General features: G+C 39.1%; 1 protein-coding gene across 2 annotated transcripts in view; it reads left to right on the top strand.

Moving 5' to 3' along the window:
• UXS1 (UDP-glucuronate decarboxylase 1) overlaps positions 1-16,363 on the top strand; it is an 86,936-nt gene that overhangs the window by 6,166 nt on the left and 64,407 nt on the right. The window contains exons 2-8 of one of the 2 annotated variants that reach the window (XM_089681272.1): positions 2,456-2,483; positions 7,498-7,546; positions 9,057-9,100; positions 12,660-12,720; positions 12,902-13,082; positions 15,794-15,898; positions 16,246-16,305. In XM_089681272.1, the coding sequence (XP_089537398.1) occupies positions 2,456-2,483; positions 7,498-7,546; positions 9,057-9,100; positions 12,660-12,720; positions 12,902-13,082; positions 15,794-15,898; positions 16,246-16,305 (528 nt within the window). Of the gene's footprint in view, positions 1-2,455; positions 2,484-7,494; positions 7,547-9,056; positions 9,101-12,659; positions 12,721-12,901; positions 13,083-15,793; positions 15,899-16,245; positions 16,306-16,363 lie in introns of both variants that reach the window. The other variant, XM_089681271.1, reaches the window with a different exon arrangement.

The following is a 16,363-nucleotide window of genomic DNA, read 5'->3' as shown; positions in this document are numbered from 1 at the left end:
TCAATTCTGTATAGTAGTTTACTCTCCACTGTAGCTGATTCATTATACTTAACATGATACTAAACTCTGGTTAAAAATAAGTATATATTCTTTTTAAGTTAGTATTCTTAAAGAGTGTGTGAGCCCAACATTTTATATTCCTGATATGTGCCTGCTGTACTATGTACTTGTATGAAAAAGTATCCTATTCTTTGTATTGCTTCTTTTGTGTGAAATTCCTGGTGTTCCTGCCAGTCCCTCTGCTTTTCTATTAACTGACCACACTAAGCAGGAGTACACACTATGCTGGGAACTCAGTCTGCTCTCCTCTAATGATCAGACTTCTCCTGCCCCCCCCCCCCCCCCCCCAAGCTCAACACAAGCCTGTTTTCTATGTGTCCTGCTAACACCATAATGTTGCTTTGAGCTGCATTGCACCAAAGTGCAGCATGTCTACATTTTTGTGCAGTATAATGCACCTCACCGCATGTCACCACAACGCTCTGCAGTGCAGAATGAAATAAGGTATCATCTTGTGGCACTTCAAGAAAGTAAAAAAAAAAAGTAAACCATGTGATGTATTGGAACAACACATTGTACCACCCCTACACAGTGCACACCAGCTGTTTGGTGCTTCTGTTTCCTCCTGGGGGTGGTGTATGTTCTGGGCTCCTGTGTTCTTGTAGAGCTCCTGCTGGCCTGTTTTTTTGCCTTTTTGGCCTTGGTTTCTCCCACCCCTTACTTGTTTGGCACTGTTTTGGGATGTCCCTATGGTCAAGCATATAAGACACTGTGTCCATCAATGAACGAAAGAGAAAACAGGAATTTTTTGTTACCGTAAAATCCCTCTCTCTGAGTTCATTGATGAACACAGCACCCACCCCTCTATGGCTTTTAATTTGGGCACTGCTTGTGACTAACTGGATTGCCTATGCAGTGATGGTTTATATCAGCCAGGACTGCCCATAGGCGGTGCCTTGTTTCTTTTTTTTCTGCCTAGTGTTCTGCTCCTGTAGGTGGCAATATAACCCTACGATCAAGAATAAAAGACACTGTGTCCGTCGAACTCCAAGAAAGGGATTTTATGGTGAGTAAAAACAAATCCTGTTTTTAGAAATGTCAATTTTTTAAAAAGAAAAACTGAAAATTCACATGTACTTATGTATTCAGACCCTTTACTCAGTACTTTGTTGAAGCGCGTTTGGCAGCAATTACAGCCTTGAGTCTTTTTGGGTATGATGCAACAAACTTTGCACACCTGGATTGGGGGGGGGGGGTAGAGCATTAAAGGGGGCCCATCGGTGGACAGATGTGTTCACGTCTTTCCAGAGATGTTCAATAGGGTTCAAGTCAGGACTCTGACTGGGCCACTCTAGGACATTTACAGAGTTGTTCCTAAACCATTCCTGTGTTGCCTTGGCTCTATGCTTAAGATCGTTGTCACGTTGGAAGGTGAACCTTCGACCCAGTCTGAGGTCCTGAGTGCTGTGTTACAGGTTCTCATTGAAGATATTCCTGTACTTTTGCTCCATTCAGCTTCTCCTCAACCCTGACCAATCTCCCAGTCCCTGCTGCTGAAAAAAATCCCACAGTATGATACTGCCATCACCATGCTTCACTGTTGAGATGAAATTGGGCAGATGTTGAGCGGTGCCTGGCTCCTCCAGACATAACATTTAGAATTGAGGCCAAACTGTTAAATCTTGTTCCTCACAGTCGGTCCTGAGAAGATGCTTCCGTCTATTCACTCTGTCATGGTTGTCTTTCTGGAGCTTTGTCCCATCGCCACACAGGATCTGTGGATCTCAGTCAAAGTGACCATCAGATTTCTGGTCTCCTCTCTTACTAAGGCCCTTCTCCCCCAATTGTTCAGTTTGGCAAGGTGTACCCTTTCCCAGATCTTTGACTTGCAATAATCCTGTCTCTGAGCTTTGCAGGCAGTCCTTGTGACCTCATGGCTTTTGCTCTGATACAGTATGCATTGTCAGCTATGAGGCCTTTTATAGAGAGGTGTGTGCCTTTCTAAATCATGTCTGATTAATTTATTTACTACAGGCGGACTCCAGTCAAGGTGTAGAAACATCTCAGCAACGAACAAGAGAAATGGGAAGCACCTGAACTAAATTTCAAGTGCTGTTGCAAAAGGTCTGAATACATGTGATGTTTCAGGTTGTTTCCTTTTTAATAACGTCAGACATTTCTAAAATTCTGTTTTTACTTTGTCAGTACTTTGAGAATACTTTATGAATGCCCTGTATATATTTTTTGTTTTTAAAACCATCCACCCTTTGCATGTGAAAAATGTCTCTAGAAATATACATGAGAAATGAAGGATGGGAATTGGTAGCTTGTAATGTATCATTGTGTTGTGGGTTTTCCGTAACAGGTGGTCATCTACTGCCCATAGTATTACTCTGCACAGCACTTGAGACATTAAGATCTCATATATTTTTGTTCTTTTTTTTTTTTTTTCCAGCTGTTTGGGGAAACTTTGTCAACATGAGGTAAGAATAGTAAACAATTTTAGATTTTGTGTAAACTGCTGGCAGAAAGCTTTATATCCAATTTATTCTAAAAAAATAAAAGGAACATTGTCACAGTTTTAAAACTAGAAAGGATTTCCCTGAAGTGGAGAAGTGGCATACTTATTTCTCCCGCTGCCCACATCACTTTTTTTTTTTTTTCTTGCTTTCTCTAAGAGCTACAGTGCAAAGAGAATCCTCTTTATCTGACCTGCAGTGATGCCCTGGTCCTCTGCCGGATGATTTAGCTACTTCCACCAGCTGCTGTGTCCTAAAGTGATGTCCTGGTACACTGGAGAGTGCTGGAGTCTTTCAACCAGCCACTATTCTGTCCTTAAATGAAGTTCTGGTCCCCTGTTGAGTGCCATAGTTCTTTCCACCACCGCTGTCAATGCTGTGTCCTGCAATGATCTCCTGGGCCCCTGCCAAGTTCACACAAGTGTTTTGGATGAAGTAGATTCTCTGGGCACCATAGCTCTTGTGGCAGGGTCACTCTGAGGCATCTTTCATTCACTGACTAGTACTTCTGAATTCTAATAGATGGTAGTTGTGACTTGTTTACTGGATATTGTTTTGTTTTCTGCTGCAGTACTAGGCATTTTGTTTTCAAAAACCTGTGCTAAAATTACTTGAAACCCCAGGCAAATGGCTGAACACCTAGTTAAAGGATACGTTCACCTTTCATAACATGTTACACCCATATTCAGGGTGTAACATTTTATGAAAGCACCGGCCCCCGCTCCTCGGTGATCCCATGCTTTGACAGCTAGTGGGGGATCCACAACTCGCCCCCCACTAACTGTCAGGCTTAAAAAAAAAAAAGTGCCCGTGCGGGGATCCGGCTGCGTCACTGCTCTGCCGGATTGTAGTCCTCAATGGACTACCACGGCTCTGAGGAGGGTGTAACATGAAACACGTTTAGCATGCACAGCCCCTTGCCCTCAGACCACCCCACCCCTTACAGTATCATTTATTCACTAGAATCTGAATGGGGAGAAAAAAGCTGCCACTGCAGTAGAGACTGTAGTTCTCAATAGACAAATTCTATGATGTCACTGATAACATTTCCTTCAATTCTGTAACCCAAGGCTGCAGTTGCAGTGCTTTCTAAGCTCCTATACAAAAAATTATTCCAATTACTATTTAATATAGGTGCATTTATTATTCCTTCAAATGGTGGACTTGGCCTTTTTAATCTTTCTGGTTCAGCAATTTGGCTTCCCGTTTCACCTCTTCACCTCCATCTTTCTCAGTAGACAGCAAATCGGCATTATCGCCTCTGTCCAGTTAGGAGGGAACAGACCCAGTAAGTAATTGTAAACGGCAGAGTAGGAGAGTGATCTTATGAGGCACACATCTGCTGTAAGATGTCGCCTATCCGTGACACCTCATTAGTGCTCTCTATCAGTGCCGCCTATCCGTGCCACCTCATTAGTACTGCCTATCAGTGCCCTTTAGTGCTGCCTATCAGTGCCCATCAGTGCTGCCTCATCAACGCACATCAGTGAAGGAGAAAAATTACCTGTTTGAAAAATTTTATAATAGAAACAAATAAACTTTTTTTTTTTTTCACATTTTTGGCAATTTTTTATTTATAGCGCAAAAAGTAAAGCGCCCAGTGGTGATTAAATACCACCAAAAGAGAGCTCTATTTGTGAGAAAAAAATGATCAACATTTCATATTGGTACAATGTTGCATGACCGCGCAATTGTCAGTCAAAGTGCTGCAGCGCTGAAAGCTGAAAATTGGCCTGGTAAATAAGGGGGTATAAGTGCCTGGTAGGCAAGTGGTTAAACAGCTAGAGCAACAGCTATCTATTTGTGCAGGATGGATGAAGGATGACAGACAATGTAACATTAGACCTGAGGGGAAATTTTGTTAAGTTGTGCAATTAATTTAGAGTAAGTCACCACAACTAGTAAATTCTAAGACATGGGGACAAGCCAAAACAGAGAAATGAAAGTCCAATTGTATAGAAATAATATAATTCTTGGCCCTGGCCCAAACAGAATACTATATATGTGGTCAGAGAAGGAAAATGAGATGAACACTATGGCTGCCCATCTGATCATAAGAGCTGGAGTAAGTTGAATGCAGGATTACAGTACATGGGATGAAAGGATATCGGAGAACAAAATAAGGAAAGCAGAGTTTAGAGAGGTAAAACTAGCTTAAGCAGGGACATTTTGAAGAGTGTTAAAAGAAAGTGAGAGAATATGCATGTGTGGGGAAAAATGTAAGCGATTTAGAGAGAATCGTGTGTGTGAATGGGTGTGCTGGGCCTTTTGGTCCTACAATCCTTTGTCTTGTAGCTCTGTGTAGATTTCCCTCCTCCCTCTTTCTCTTTCCCATGAGAAGATTGTGCTGGGATGAGACAGGACACCAATGACACCCATGATATTATTATACAGGATTTATATAGCGCCAACAGTTTGCTCAGCACTTTACAATATAACAGGAGACAATACATCAACAATACAGTTCAATACAAGAGGGCTAGGAGGGCCCTGCTCCTTGGAGCTTACAATCTGGGAGGGAGGGGCTAGTGGTACAAAAGGTAGTAACTGTGGGGGATGGACTGGTTGGAAGAGTAGAAATGACTAAGAGTTTTCACAACATTATGTGTGGCTTCATTAACCACTTGCGTACCGGACACTTATACCTCCTTCCTGCCAAATTTTCAGCTTTCAGCACTGTCGCATTTTGAATGATAATTGTGCGGTCATGCAACACTGTACCCATATGAAATTCTTTTTTTCTTGTTTTATTTTACAGCACTTACCGTCCACAATGTAGTGGAAAAAACAGTAACTAAGGGGATGTCAGGAACTAGGAAAAAAAAACCAAACAAAAAATAAATACATTTTATTTATTTATATATATATATATATATATATATATATATATATATATATATATATATATACATTTTTTATTTTTTTATTTATTTATTTTTTTTTTTAATGGTTGGAGACACAATACAGCTTCTATTTCATGTACAGTTTACAAAACTTGACGGAAAGGTCACCTGGATCCACACCAGACACTACAAAAATTATTATATGAAAGTAATTTGGTTTCCTCTTGGAATCATAGTCCGGGGTACTATTTATTCGAATGCTTTAAAAAATATATTGGTAAGGGATATATGTATATTTAGTATGGTTTGAAAAATAGGTCAGCCATGTTGAAGTCATATTGTCTTTTTATATGTCTTCCATTCTATGTAGAATTGTCTGTGTTTTAACTATGCTGATAAGCCAGTATGTCCACAATTAAGCTACAAGGCCATTCTGGCCACAGGATCTGAGTGTACAGCCAATTACTCTGTAAATATTTCTTATTAATCATTTGGTTTTTTTTATGTGAGTTTTAGTCCCAATAAAAGGTCATTTTGTAATATACAGTAGCTGCTCTCAGCTGTTAGATTCTCCCTAGTGGAGTTTCCCTCCTGGGCTAGGACAGCTCTGCCTAAATGTAAGGAGGGTACAGGTCATAGTAGGTGTGGTCTGTGATCAACATATAAATTATTGATCAAAAAAGGGGAGATTGTAAAAGAAATTCTGTATAAAATTGTATTTTATTTTGTATGCTTTGCCTATGCATTGTACACTGCACTCCTTGTGCACACAGCACTAATGTTTTCATTACACGTTTGCCTTCTTTCAAGTCCTGATCAGAACTTGGCCCGCCTATGTAACGCCCCTTGTTATTAGGGATGCACTGAAATTTCGTTGGCCGAAACGTTTCTGCTGAAAAGCCCCTTTCAGCCATTGGCTGAAATGAAAAAAAAAAACACTAATACGGGTGCTGAAAAAAACCTCGCCACCAGCCGCCACTCGGTAGTTCTCAGCTTTACCTCGATCCCAGCGCTCTTGTTAATTTTGAACCACTAATCAATATGAGATTAGGAGTTGCCTATCTATAAAATGTTCAGTATTAATGTCCAGAACATTGATTACTAGAGGTGCGAAGGTTCTCATTTATCCAGGTCATGTTATAACTTATACCAGTCACATTCAACTGGACTTGTTTAATATTTTTAAAATTATTTCAACATTACAAAAGTCGAGTTGATAGTGGGTAACTACTATTAGCTGTACCATGGCCTGGATAAGGGAAAACCTTCACATACACCTATAGTTAGGAAGATCACTCTCCTACTTTTTTTTACCATATATAACTTATAAATCGAGAAGCCCTATTCTGCCACCATCTAACAACTAAACTTTATTTTCTCCAAGTTATCCCTTGGTTATCTTTTTGTAGGGTACTTCACTCTCCCCACCCCCCTTCAGATTGTAAGCGCTAACAAGCAGGGCCCTCTGATTCCTCTTGTATTAAATTGTATTGTAACTGTACTGTCTGCCCACATTTTTTAAAGGAGCTGGGCAAAATGCTGGTGCTATATAATATTAATGCAGAGTTGGCTCCCTCCTTACTGGATGGAGGTGATCATTCTGATTTACTATCTGCTAGAGAAGATGGAAGTGAAGAGGTGACATAGGAAACCAAATAGCTAAACCAGGAAGGTTAAAGCCTGAGTTCACCTTTTGCAACGCAATAAATAAACAAATGCACGAATATTAATTTACTGCAGCAAACCGGAACTCTAGTAAGTCATACTGTCTGGCATGGCTGAAAATATAATTATGACTCTACAAGTAATGTATCTCAGGAACATTAACTTGTTGTTAACTTAACATCTTTTCCAGAGATTACAAAAGGATATAGCCAGATACCCAAGTCAGGATCTTTCAAATATGCACTGGTCTGTATGGACATGTTTTCTGAACAGCCAAAAGTTTGGCCCGTGGCAATAAAAAATAAAAAAAATAAATAAAGGTTTACTTGGAATTCTGCTTTAATTTAGTCGGGAAGTGTCCCAAGTCATACTAGAACTTTCAAGTAGCAGAAATATAACATGTTTATTTTGAATGTGAGACTTATTTACGTATGGTCATCCCTCCATATCGGCATTCTTATTCTCAGCAGGTCACTCCAAGATAATGGAGAGCAGAAAATGGACAAGAAAATAGAAGAGGTTCGTTATCACTTTTTTCTCTTTTTTTTTTTTTTCTCTTTTTTTTTTTTTTTTTTTTTTTTTTTTGCTGGCTGGTTAAAATCCAGTAATACATTGTCTCACCTTGCTCTGCATATGCTCTGTTGCTCTATATTTTGTGGCACTGTGCTTAAAGTGGTTGTAAAGGCTCAAGGTTTGTTTTACCTTCGCTGTGCAGCATCCCCTAATAACTAAGCCCCCTCTCGATCCAGTGATGTGCGCTGGAGTCTCAGCTATCCCGGGTCTCCCTCTCCTCATTGGCTGAGAGAGCAGCATTAGCCATTTGCTCCCACTGCTGTCAATCACAGCTAGTGAGCCAAATAGAAGAGAGAGGGGACACATGGAGCAGCAGCTAGGGAGTGCGCATGCTTGGGTGCCTGCATAGTAAGCTGTTTGCTGTGGGGGCACCCGAGAGGAGAGAGGGGCCAGGAGCACAGGCAGGGGACCCAAAAAGAGGAGGATTGGGGCTGCTCTGTACAAAACCATTGCACACAGAAGGTAAGCATAGACATGTTTGTTATATTTTTTTCAAAACAAATGTAGGAATCTTAAGAAGACTTTAGAATCACTTTAAAATCAGAGCCACTAGAGGCCAGTCTGCTGACAGACTAAAGATTTATTGCTGCTCTGGGCTTCAGCAAAATGGTAGCCTCCAGCAAATAGAATCCAGAACAATGGTGAAGGCAATTTACAGCACACACTGATTTTGATAGTATAATTAATGTGGAGTGTATGTTCCCTGCTAAAGGACATTATGTTTTAGCAAGTTGCTACTCGGCAATGTACAATCACTGCTGAATGGAAAAACTTGCGCCTGCATAAAAAAAAAACTATGTATTTATGTTTAGCTGCATACTACATCAAGGGACTTGACAAATAGACCACCTTATCACAAAGATCAGTTATTCTTGTTCATTTACTTTAGCAGTTATCATGTTCCGTCAAAAGGGTATTTTGAACAGGAAGTAATGTGCAATTGTATATTAAAAGCTGCTGTTTGTAACTTTTTTTTAATTTTTTTTAATATATATTTCCAGTGAGAAAATCAATATCTGCTACAAAGGAAATCCAATTGTGAGATTCCAAGTGGAAGCTACCATTTACTAAATTCCTGTCCATATTTTAATCCTGAACAGTAAAGCTGACCCTGTAAAGGATCTCTACCTCAACTCAGATGCAGGCCAAGAGTCAGGAATGACAGCTTCTATCTCAGATATCCTATAGAAATATTTAGCCGATTCCCTTTAACATACCCATGCACAAAGGTTTTTTGATTCTTCCACAGAAGACAATGGGACCCTTGAAGATGCTGTTTTTTCACCTGACATGCACATACACAGTCAGATTGTTGTATGATTGTACCAGAGTCCTAGAGAATGAGTCTGTATATGGGCATATTGTATATACTATACTGTCGCTGAATATAGTAAAATCTGTGTTAAAGCCAACAGACTAAATTCTGAAAAATAATTGTATTCTCTCTCCCGTACAGGTGATTGCACCTTTAAGAGAAAAGATAAGGGATTTAGAAAAAAGGTAAGTGCTGTCGTGTGAAACTGCTTCATCCTGAAATGTTATCTTAGTAATGGTGCTGATATCAGAGATCAGTAGCGGGCATTGGTAGCGCAGGCACCTGTGGAGAAAAAAGGCTAGGGAACTTCTGCCTGCTTATGTGCTCATAGTGGCAATGTATTTTTGACCCCTGTTTTTCTTCACCTTCACAGGTCACATAGACTCCATGCATGGGGTAACAAAAATCATATCAATTTGTTATTTCAGTCAAGATCCTAGCTAAACTAGCAGCAGTAGGTCAGGGAGATATTGGGGCATGTAAGTAGATCATCGAAAAATGTTTAAAAATCCATTGAGAGAGTTGTGCTGCAACTGTAACTTCCATGCACATGCAAGAAGTGGCGTCCTTGCTGGCTAGCCATTTAAACTGCTGGAGAGCGCAAACCTGGAACAAAGACAGGGTGAAGATGTAAGCACTGACGGCAGTGACAGTGCACCATTTAAGGGCTTCGCTTTATGGCAAGTCTTTCTTAATGTGCTATTATGCAGTGCATACTAATACATTATGACTTAAACCACCCGGGGGTCCAATATTTATTTATTTTTTTGGGTTGGACTTTGCTACTGCTTTAAGGTAATCGGGAGGGTGGTGTTCAGTAACTTCTAACAATCTTTCTGGCCTAGGGTAACATTGCTGTTCCTCTAGATAAAATACTGTGAGTAATCATTGTCACTGAAGGACAGTAAGTGTTAATGTCAGCTGTCAGGATTACAAGATCATAGTGGGTGGGGGGTGGAAAATGAATTATGATATATGTAACCTGGACATAGCCATATTTATGAAAACACCCCAAGCTGTAAAATAAAATCATTCTACATTTAATAAAGGTAGATGTAGCATTTTGCATCTTGATTTCTATATTAGTACATTTCTGGTCATTGGGAAGGAATTGCCCCCTTACAGGTAGCTAAAAAAGATCATTGGTGTCAGTCGTTCCTTATTTGAGAAGCAAAAGTTGCTCATTCCTTAAGGAACCCTTACCAACCTCAGAAGGAGCCCTAGGTAACCACAAAACCCTGTCGAGAGAGTGTGATTTAGATGCATGGATATTTGTCAAATCAAATATTTAAAGACAGATCAATAGCTTATAAAATAAAGTAAGTAATTTGTACCCAATATAAGCACCACTTTCCCCTTTTGACTACACTGAGCTAACTTTTTTCCTGGATATGCTACGTATTTTCCAGTGCATTCACTATTTGCATGCACTTAGTATTATGTTTGCCTTTGTGATGAGCAATAAGATTATTTTAAATATGAAGCGATACTATTGATTAATATAAACTTTAGGGCCAATTCACACCACACAAAAGGTGCGCATAACCCATGCACTGTTGTGTGATGTTAACAAACACTATGCTGTGTTATTAAAATGCATTGCAATGTGTGCTATAAGGCCCAGTCTCAGTACAAAAACTTCTACTTTAAAAGAAAAAAAATTGAACAGACGGTAAATACTGACTGATAATTACAAATTGATTCTAGTGTCCAAAAAATCCAGTATCAAATCTTGAAAATCTAGGACTGACAAGAAGACAGAATTGATTCCACCATCTTTGTTAGGTATTTCTGACCAGCATGTGCAGTAACTGTGAATGCTGTTTGGCATAGTGTAGGGGACACTACTACCACAACAGGAGATAAGCTATTTAGCTCACATGTTGCAAAAATGTCTCCATTGACTGTAGAAACTTGTGACCCAGGGACTTTGCAGTGCCTGTGAGAATGCCACAAGAAAGGAACTGTTGGACAGTGAATGGGAGCAGAGAAAATGTGTGGAGAGAGGATAGAAGATCATGACCTAGTGTTTGCTATGTGTGATGGTAAAGGACAGAATGACATGCACTTTGTACAAATTGCCCTGCTGGTAAATGAGCACTAATGATTACTTCCTGATCTTGGCATTTTTTCAGACATATAGACTTCCCTACAGCTGGAGGACAGCAAGAGAGGTGATGGGCAGTGCCAGTATGAAGACTAGCAATCAATTTACAAACCAAAGCAAGCAACAGAATGGCAGTGTAGGAAACACCCAGTCATTTGGCTGGCCAGCCACAGAAAGTGGTGGGGCCTTCATATATGCTGTTTAGATAGCAGCAGTATTGGTGGCCGTCCTAAGGAGATGTAGCTAAATAGCTTGCATCACAGCAAGCAACAGCATAGCAACAAACTTCTGCTAAGATACTATCCTCTATGGGTAGGAAGGGGGCTTACTCCTTCTTACTAAGGGATAGGCCTTTCTAGTGTATGTCATGGTTGTGGCTTTTTCCCATTCCACCTCTATCCCAAACATCACTTCCTAAGGTTTATGCCCAAAAAAATCAATACGTTGCAGATATGTAAGTAACAAGGATATAGGCTGTTTCCCTGGCTTAGCACATGATAGAAACATTTTGTGGCCTGCTTCATTTTAAACTAAGTAATACAGCAGACTGTACAGTTGGGACACCAGAAAGCTGTGTTGCAACATCAAAAAATCTGTTCCAGGAAAGCTTTGTTTGTCATTGGCATTGACTGTGTGCCGTCCTTGGTTATTGCAGGTTTCTGTAGCTTGGCAGTTTGTCTGTAATATAGTATTTAGCAAGCTTTGAGCTTCATATGTCTCACTTGATTCTGTTTTGTCATATGTATGTGTACAGTCAGTTCTGTGGCTTTGTGATTTACACCAGGGACTTTGTGCTCTTTGGAACAAAGTGGGCTTAATTTATCAGTGTCTGAAGAAAGAACTATATTGGGAGAATTGTATGGAGAATCCCTTTGTTACGGTTGCAACAAGAGATCATTTTGATTTGGCTCTATTATGTTTCTCTCAATCTTTTCATTCAAACACTTTTTAAGAAAAAAATGCTTATATTTCTCTTTACATGACTGTCAAAATGGAAAACTAGTCTGCTACTTAGATTTCCCAGGCAACAAAAAAGCAGGGAATGTATTGAAACTAAAAGACTTTGCTTCGATTTACATTATTATGCACTGAAAAGACGTGCTGCAGCATCTTCCAGACTGCAACCCTTGTTCTTGGGAATGACTCCTCCTCTCTTCCTAAGGCAGTATACAAAAAATAATTGGTCTGGAGTTCTTTTAACTTTATAAGTTTAACTTTATAAGCCATGATATTTTTCTGGGATGGCTACAGAGTAATAAAAGGTCCGAAGCGCTTACCTTCCATGGAGAAAATGGTGCCCTACTGTTCTTTCAGTCCTGACATAACTTTGTTTATAGAGTTCCCTGTTCTTTGTCTCTATTGGGGACAGAGACAGCAACATATGCACTTCTTAAACCTGCAAGAAATCTGTACTTAAGTCTTTTGTTGTCAGCTGTCCGTTAGAGGAAACTTTTATGGAGTCCCCATAGGCGTGCTTTAAGGATTGTGCTTTGTTTAGATTTTCTTATGCTTAAAGGGATATGAGGTTTGTGTGTTAAAACTGTGGAGCTGCAACCATTTCCATTTATTTATATTCTTGAGGTTCTTTACTACCTTTAACTATTCGGAACACAATATAATTTTGTTTTTTGTTACAGCTTCACACAAAAATACCCTCCTGTGAAATTCTTATCCGAAAAAGATCGAAAGAGAATATTGGTAAGTGCAGCTAGATAAAGGTCTCTGTGTGGTACAACGCACTCATTCATTTGTTTCATGTAATATCAGCAGGGGGAGTATTTGTTTTTTAAATGTAACATGTTTTATAATCTCTAGATTCTCTACATAGGAACTGATGTTTGGGTTGGCTGTGAGGTTTAATTGAGAATTATCTTTGCAGATAACAGGAGGTGCTGGATTTGTAGGGTCACATCTTACAGACAAATTGATGATGGATGGTCATGAAGTCACTGTCGTTGACAACTTTTTCACAGGCCGTAAAAGAAATGTGGAGCACTGGATCGGTCATGAGAATTTTGAGCTGATTAATCATGACGTGGTTGAACCACTTTACATTGAAGGTAACACCACTCTTTGCTAGCATGCAGACACATTAAAGTCTAATCTTTATGGTTAGTCTGAACATGAACAGCATGATAAATTAAAGAGCAGCTCTGTCCCCACAAAGAAACTTATTGTGAAACAAGGCATGATAAGCCAGTTTTGGGGGAAAGATAAGCTGCAGGGAGCCTACAGAGCAGACTGGTGCTTTATATTTTTTGGCAGAGTATAGGCACACTTTTAAAATAACTACTACAAAGCATAAATTATTGGAAAGAACAACCAAGGATCCTAAAATTGTATAATTCACTTTAAATGTCTGCTGAAACTTCTTTCGGTTTGTCCAATATTCTAATTTTAAAAAAATGTAATTCTTTACATGTTCAAATAATATTTGTGCTATGTTTCTGAAAGCAGTCAACTCAGTCTCCTAAATCTTACTTTTCAATGTCTGTCATGCCATCCTGCAACAGTTATATGGATCAGTGGTATAGTCATCTTGGAATAGTTGATTTTATGGTCAAGTGTTACATACTAATGCTATTTTCCAATCTCGTTTTAATGAACCTGCTGTTTAATACTTTGCTGTGATTGTCATAAACAACTATCATTATCTGCGTGTTTGTTTGTTTTTTTTATAACCCCAGGCAGGATCAAATGTTTGATTTATGTGGAAAACCCTTTGTCATCTTCACACAACGTCTGAGAGCATGTCTTTTTTGTATATCTTTAAAAAAAAAAAAACTTGCATACCTTCAAATCCCTCCTCCTAAACACCACAAACTTGGAGCACCTTATAAAAATTCTGACTTGAGCTGAGAAATTTGCACCTCTGTCTTGGTCTGTAAGATTGCCTTTTACACTCATGGACCAATTTGGAGAGGCATGTGAGGCAGGAGAGTGACATGCAGGTTAATTCTCAACTTGTGGAGTTCAAGTGAGAATTTGTATAAATGAAACCTAATGCATAAAACGCTAGACAAAGGGTGTGCTAAATTTAGTAATTTTAAGCTCAAGTTTAGCCATAACAAAAAAAATCTCTATAGCTATAGTGAGCTAACTTACCTTGAATTTATTATGTCTGTCTCATGTTGTACAGGCAGCTAGATACTGTAGAAATCTTAACTGCAGGAATGTCCCATCATCTTCATGTCTCTGAACTTCCAGTGCTGCAGGGGTTTTATCTTTGCTTCTTCTGTGAAGCTGCTGTGAAAAAGTTCCTAATGAGGACCCCCTCCCTCCACTTCCATTAAGAAACATTGCTTTCACTGCCTGTAAGGATCAATTTACTTGGACAGTTAGTACATCTTGTAATTTTCAGCAGCAAGAATATGTGAATTTTTTAAGGATGTGGACATTTTTGAAAAAACTACTTGTCCAGGGACTAAATCGGTGTCCCAATCTACTTGTCCCTCTTGACAATCTACTTGTCCAGATAAGAAAATTTTTTTTTTTAGCCAAAACCGTATTTAAATCTGAGGTGCTTTTAGGAATGTCGGAGACTTTTAAAAACAAAAGGGGCTTTATGATGACTTAAATGTTTAATGTTTTTAACATTGGGTGGTTTATCTCCTCCTTGCCTCCCTGTCTGTCTCCAGCAGTGCACCCAGGGACCAGCAGAGAAGAGAGAGTGTAATGCAGTGTAATGAGCACCGATTGGGTGCTCGTCAGGAAAGGGGAATTTAGGGCTTATCCTTTATACTTTTCACTGCCATAGCCATTTGTTGTTTTTTTGCAATAAATTACACCATTTTTTAGTACAATATAAAAGATGAGATTGCACCAAGTAAATCGATACCTAAAATGTCAAACCTTACATTTGCGTGCGCTCGTGAAATGGTGACAAATTTTAGTACCCTATATGCGATGCTTTTAAAGCCCCTTATAGTTTATTAGCGTTGCGGAGGAGATCTAGAATTATTGCTCTCAATCTGGTATGCGCAGCGATATGTAACATGCGTATCGCAATAGACGTCTTCATATGTAGGCTTCCCAGCGTGTGCAGGTTTGTATGTGCGTATATATGTGGGGCAGCACAAAATATATTATTTTTTCGTTTTTACAATTTAAACCTTTTTTTTTTTTTTCCCCATCACATAGAGGACAAAAAGTCCTCTATGTAATGATTTTTGGTGACAGGTTTCTTTGAGACATCCAGGGTCTAAAAGACCTAGAAACACTTGTATATGCTCAAAGGTTTTCTAGGCAGTGAAGGTGGAGAATCAGAATAATGATCTGTGGGAAATCCGCATTTTCAGAATAAGATTAAGTGGTAGCACACATTTCTATCATGACACATTCATGTAACTGTCCTGTGTTCAGAAAGTGTGTATGTAAAATTTTTACATTTTTATACAAATTTCACATGACTTCATACAGACCACTAAGTGCAGCCTTTGGGGACTATGCTGCCCAGCCTTAAGACATGCCTTTATTCTGCATTTATTGCTTCTAGACTGCAGTGGGTAGAAAATTAATAATTTCCAGATTCTCAGGGCTGTGCATTATTTTCTGGGATAAACTGATTCTAACTGTGCAGGGCAAGGGTTCTCACCAAGCCAAACTATAGAACCAGGTTACTAGCAGCCAAAGAACTTTATAGATCGGTATATCTGGCGTGTATTCAGATAATGTTAAAATAAAAACAGAAAATCCTGGGCAGACTTTATGTAGTTTCTGTATGTAGTTTCACTGGACTATATTCATAAGAATTTTGTTCTTTCCCATACAGTGGACCAGATTTACCACTTAGCTTCTCCGGCTTCTCCTCCAAATTATATGTATAACCCTATCAAGACACTAAAAACCAACACAATTGGGACACTTAACATGTTGGGTGAGTGTGACGCCACATGCATTTGTTGTGTTTTTTTTTTTTGTTTTTTTTTTCCTACTGTCTAACCTGCTTATTACCTGCTAACCTGCTAATTAAGAATTTCCAGAAAAACTCCAACCAAAGCATTTATAGTTTATTTTTGAAGTTGTGAAGGGTTAGAACCTCTGGTATGTATTGCCAAGAGATTTCCTAACTCTCTGTTGTCTCTTGACAGTAAGAGAATTTCCATATTTGACCATTAAAACTTTGGTTGGGAGCTTAATTTTGAGCTCTGTATTTTTCATTCTTTGCATAAAGTATACATTTAGAGGTATTGCAGAATTTGAGAGATCATGTTTGTTTTCTAGGATTAGCAAAACGCGTTGGTGCCCGCCTTCTACTGGCTTCTACGTCAGAGGTCTATGGAGGTAATGAGCTCTTAATAACCTTTTTTTTTTTTTTATATTTTAATGTAACCCTCAACGT

This window comes from Staurois parvus, unplaced genomic scaffold, assembly GCF_062004578.1.
Source record: "Staurois parvus isolate SC_StPar_1 unplaced genomic scaffold, SC_StPar_1.0 ptg000262l, whole genome shotgun sequence".
In the NCBI taxonomy this organism is placed as follows: Eukaryota; Metazoa; Chordata; class Amphibia; order Anura; family Ranidae; genus Staurois; species Staurois parvus.
This window is presented reverse-complemented; position numbering and strand designations above follow the sequence as displayed.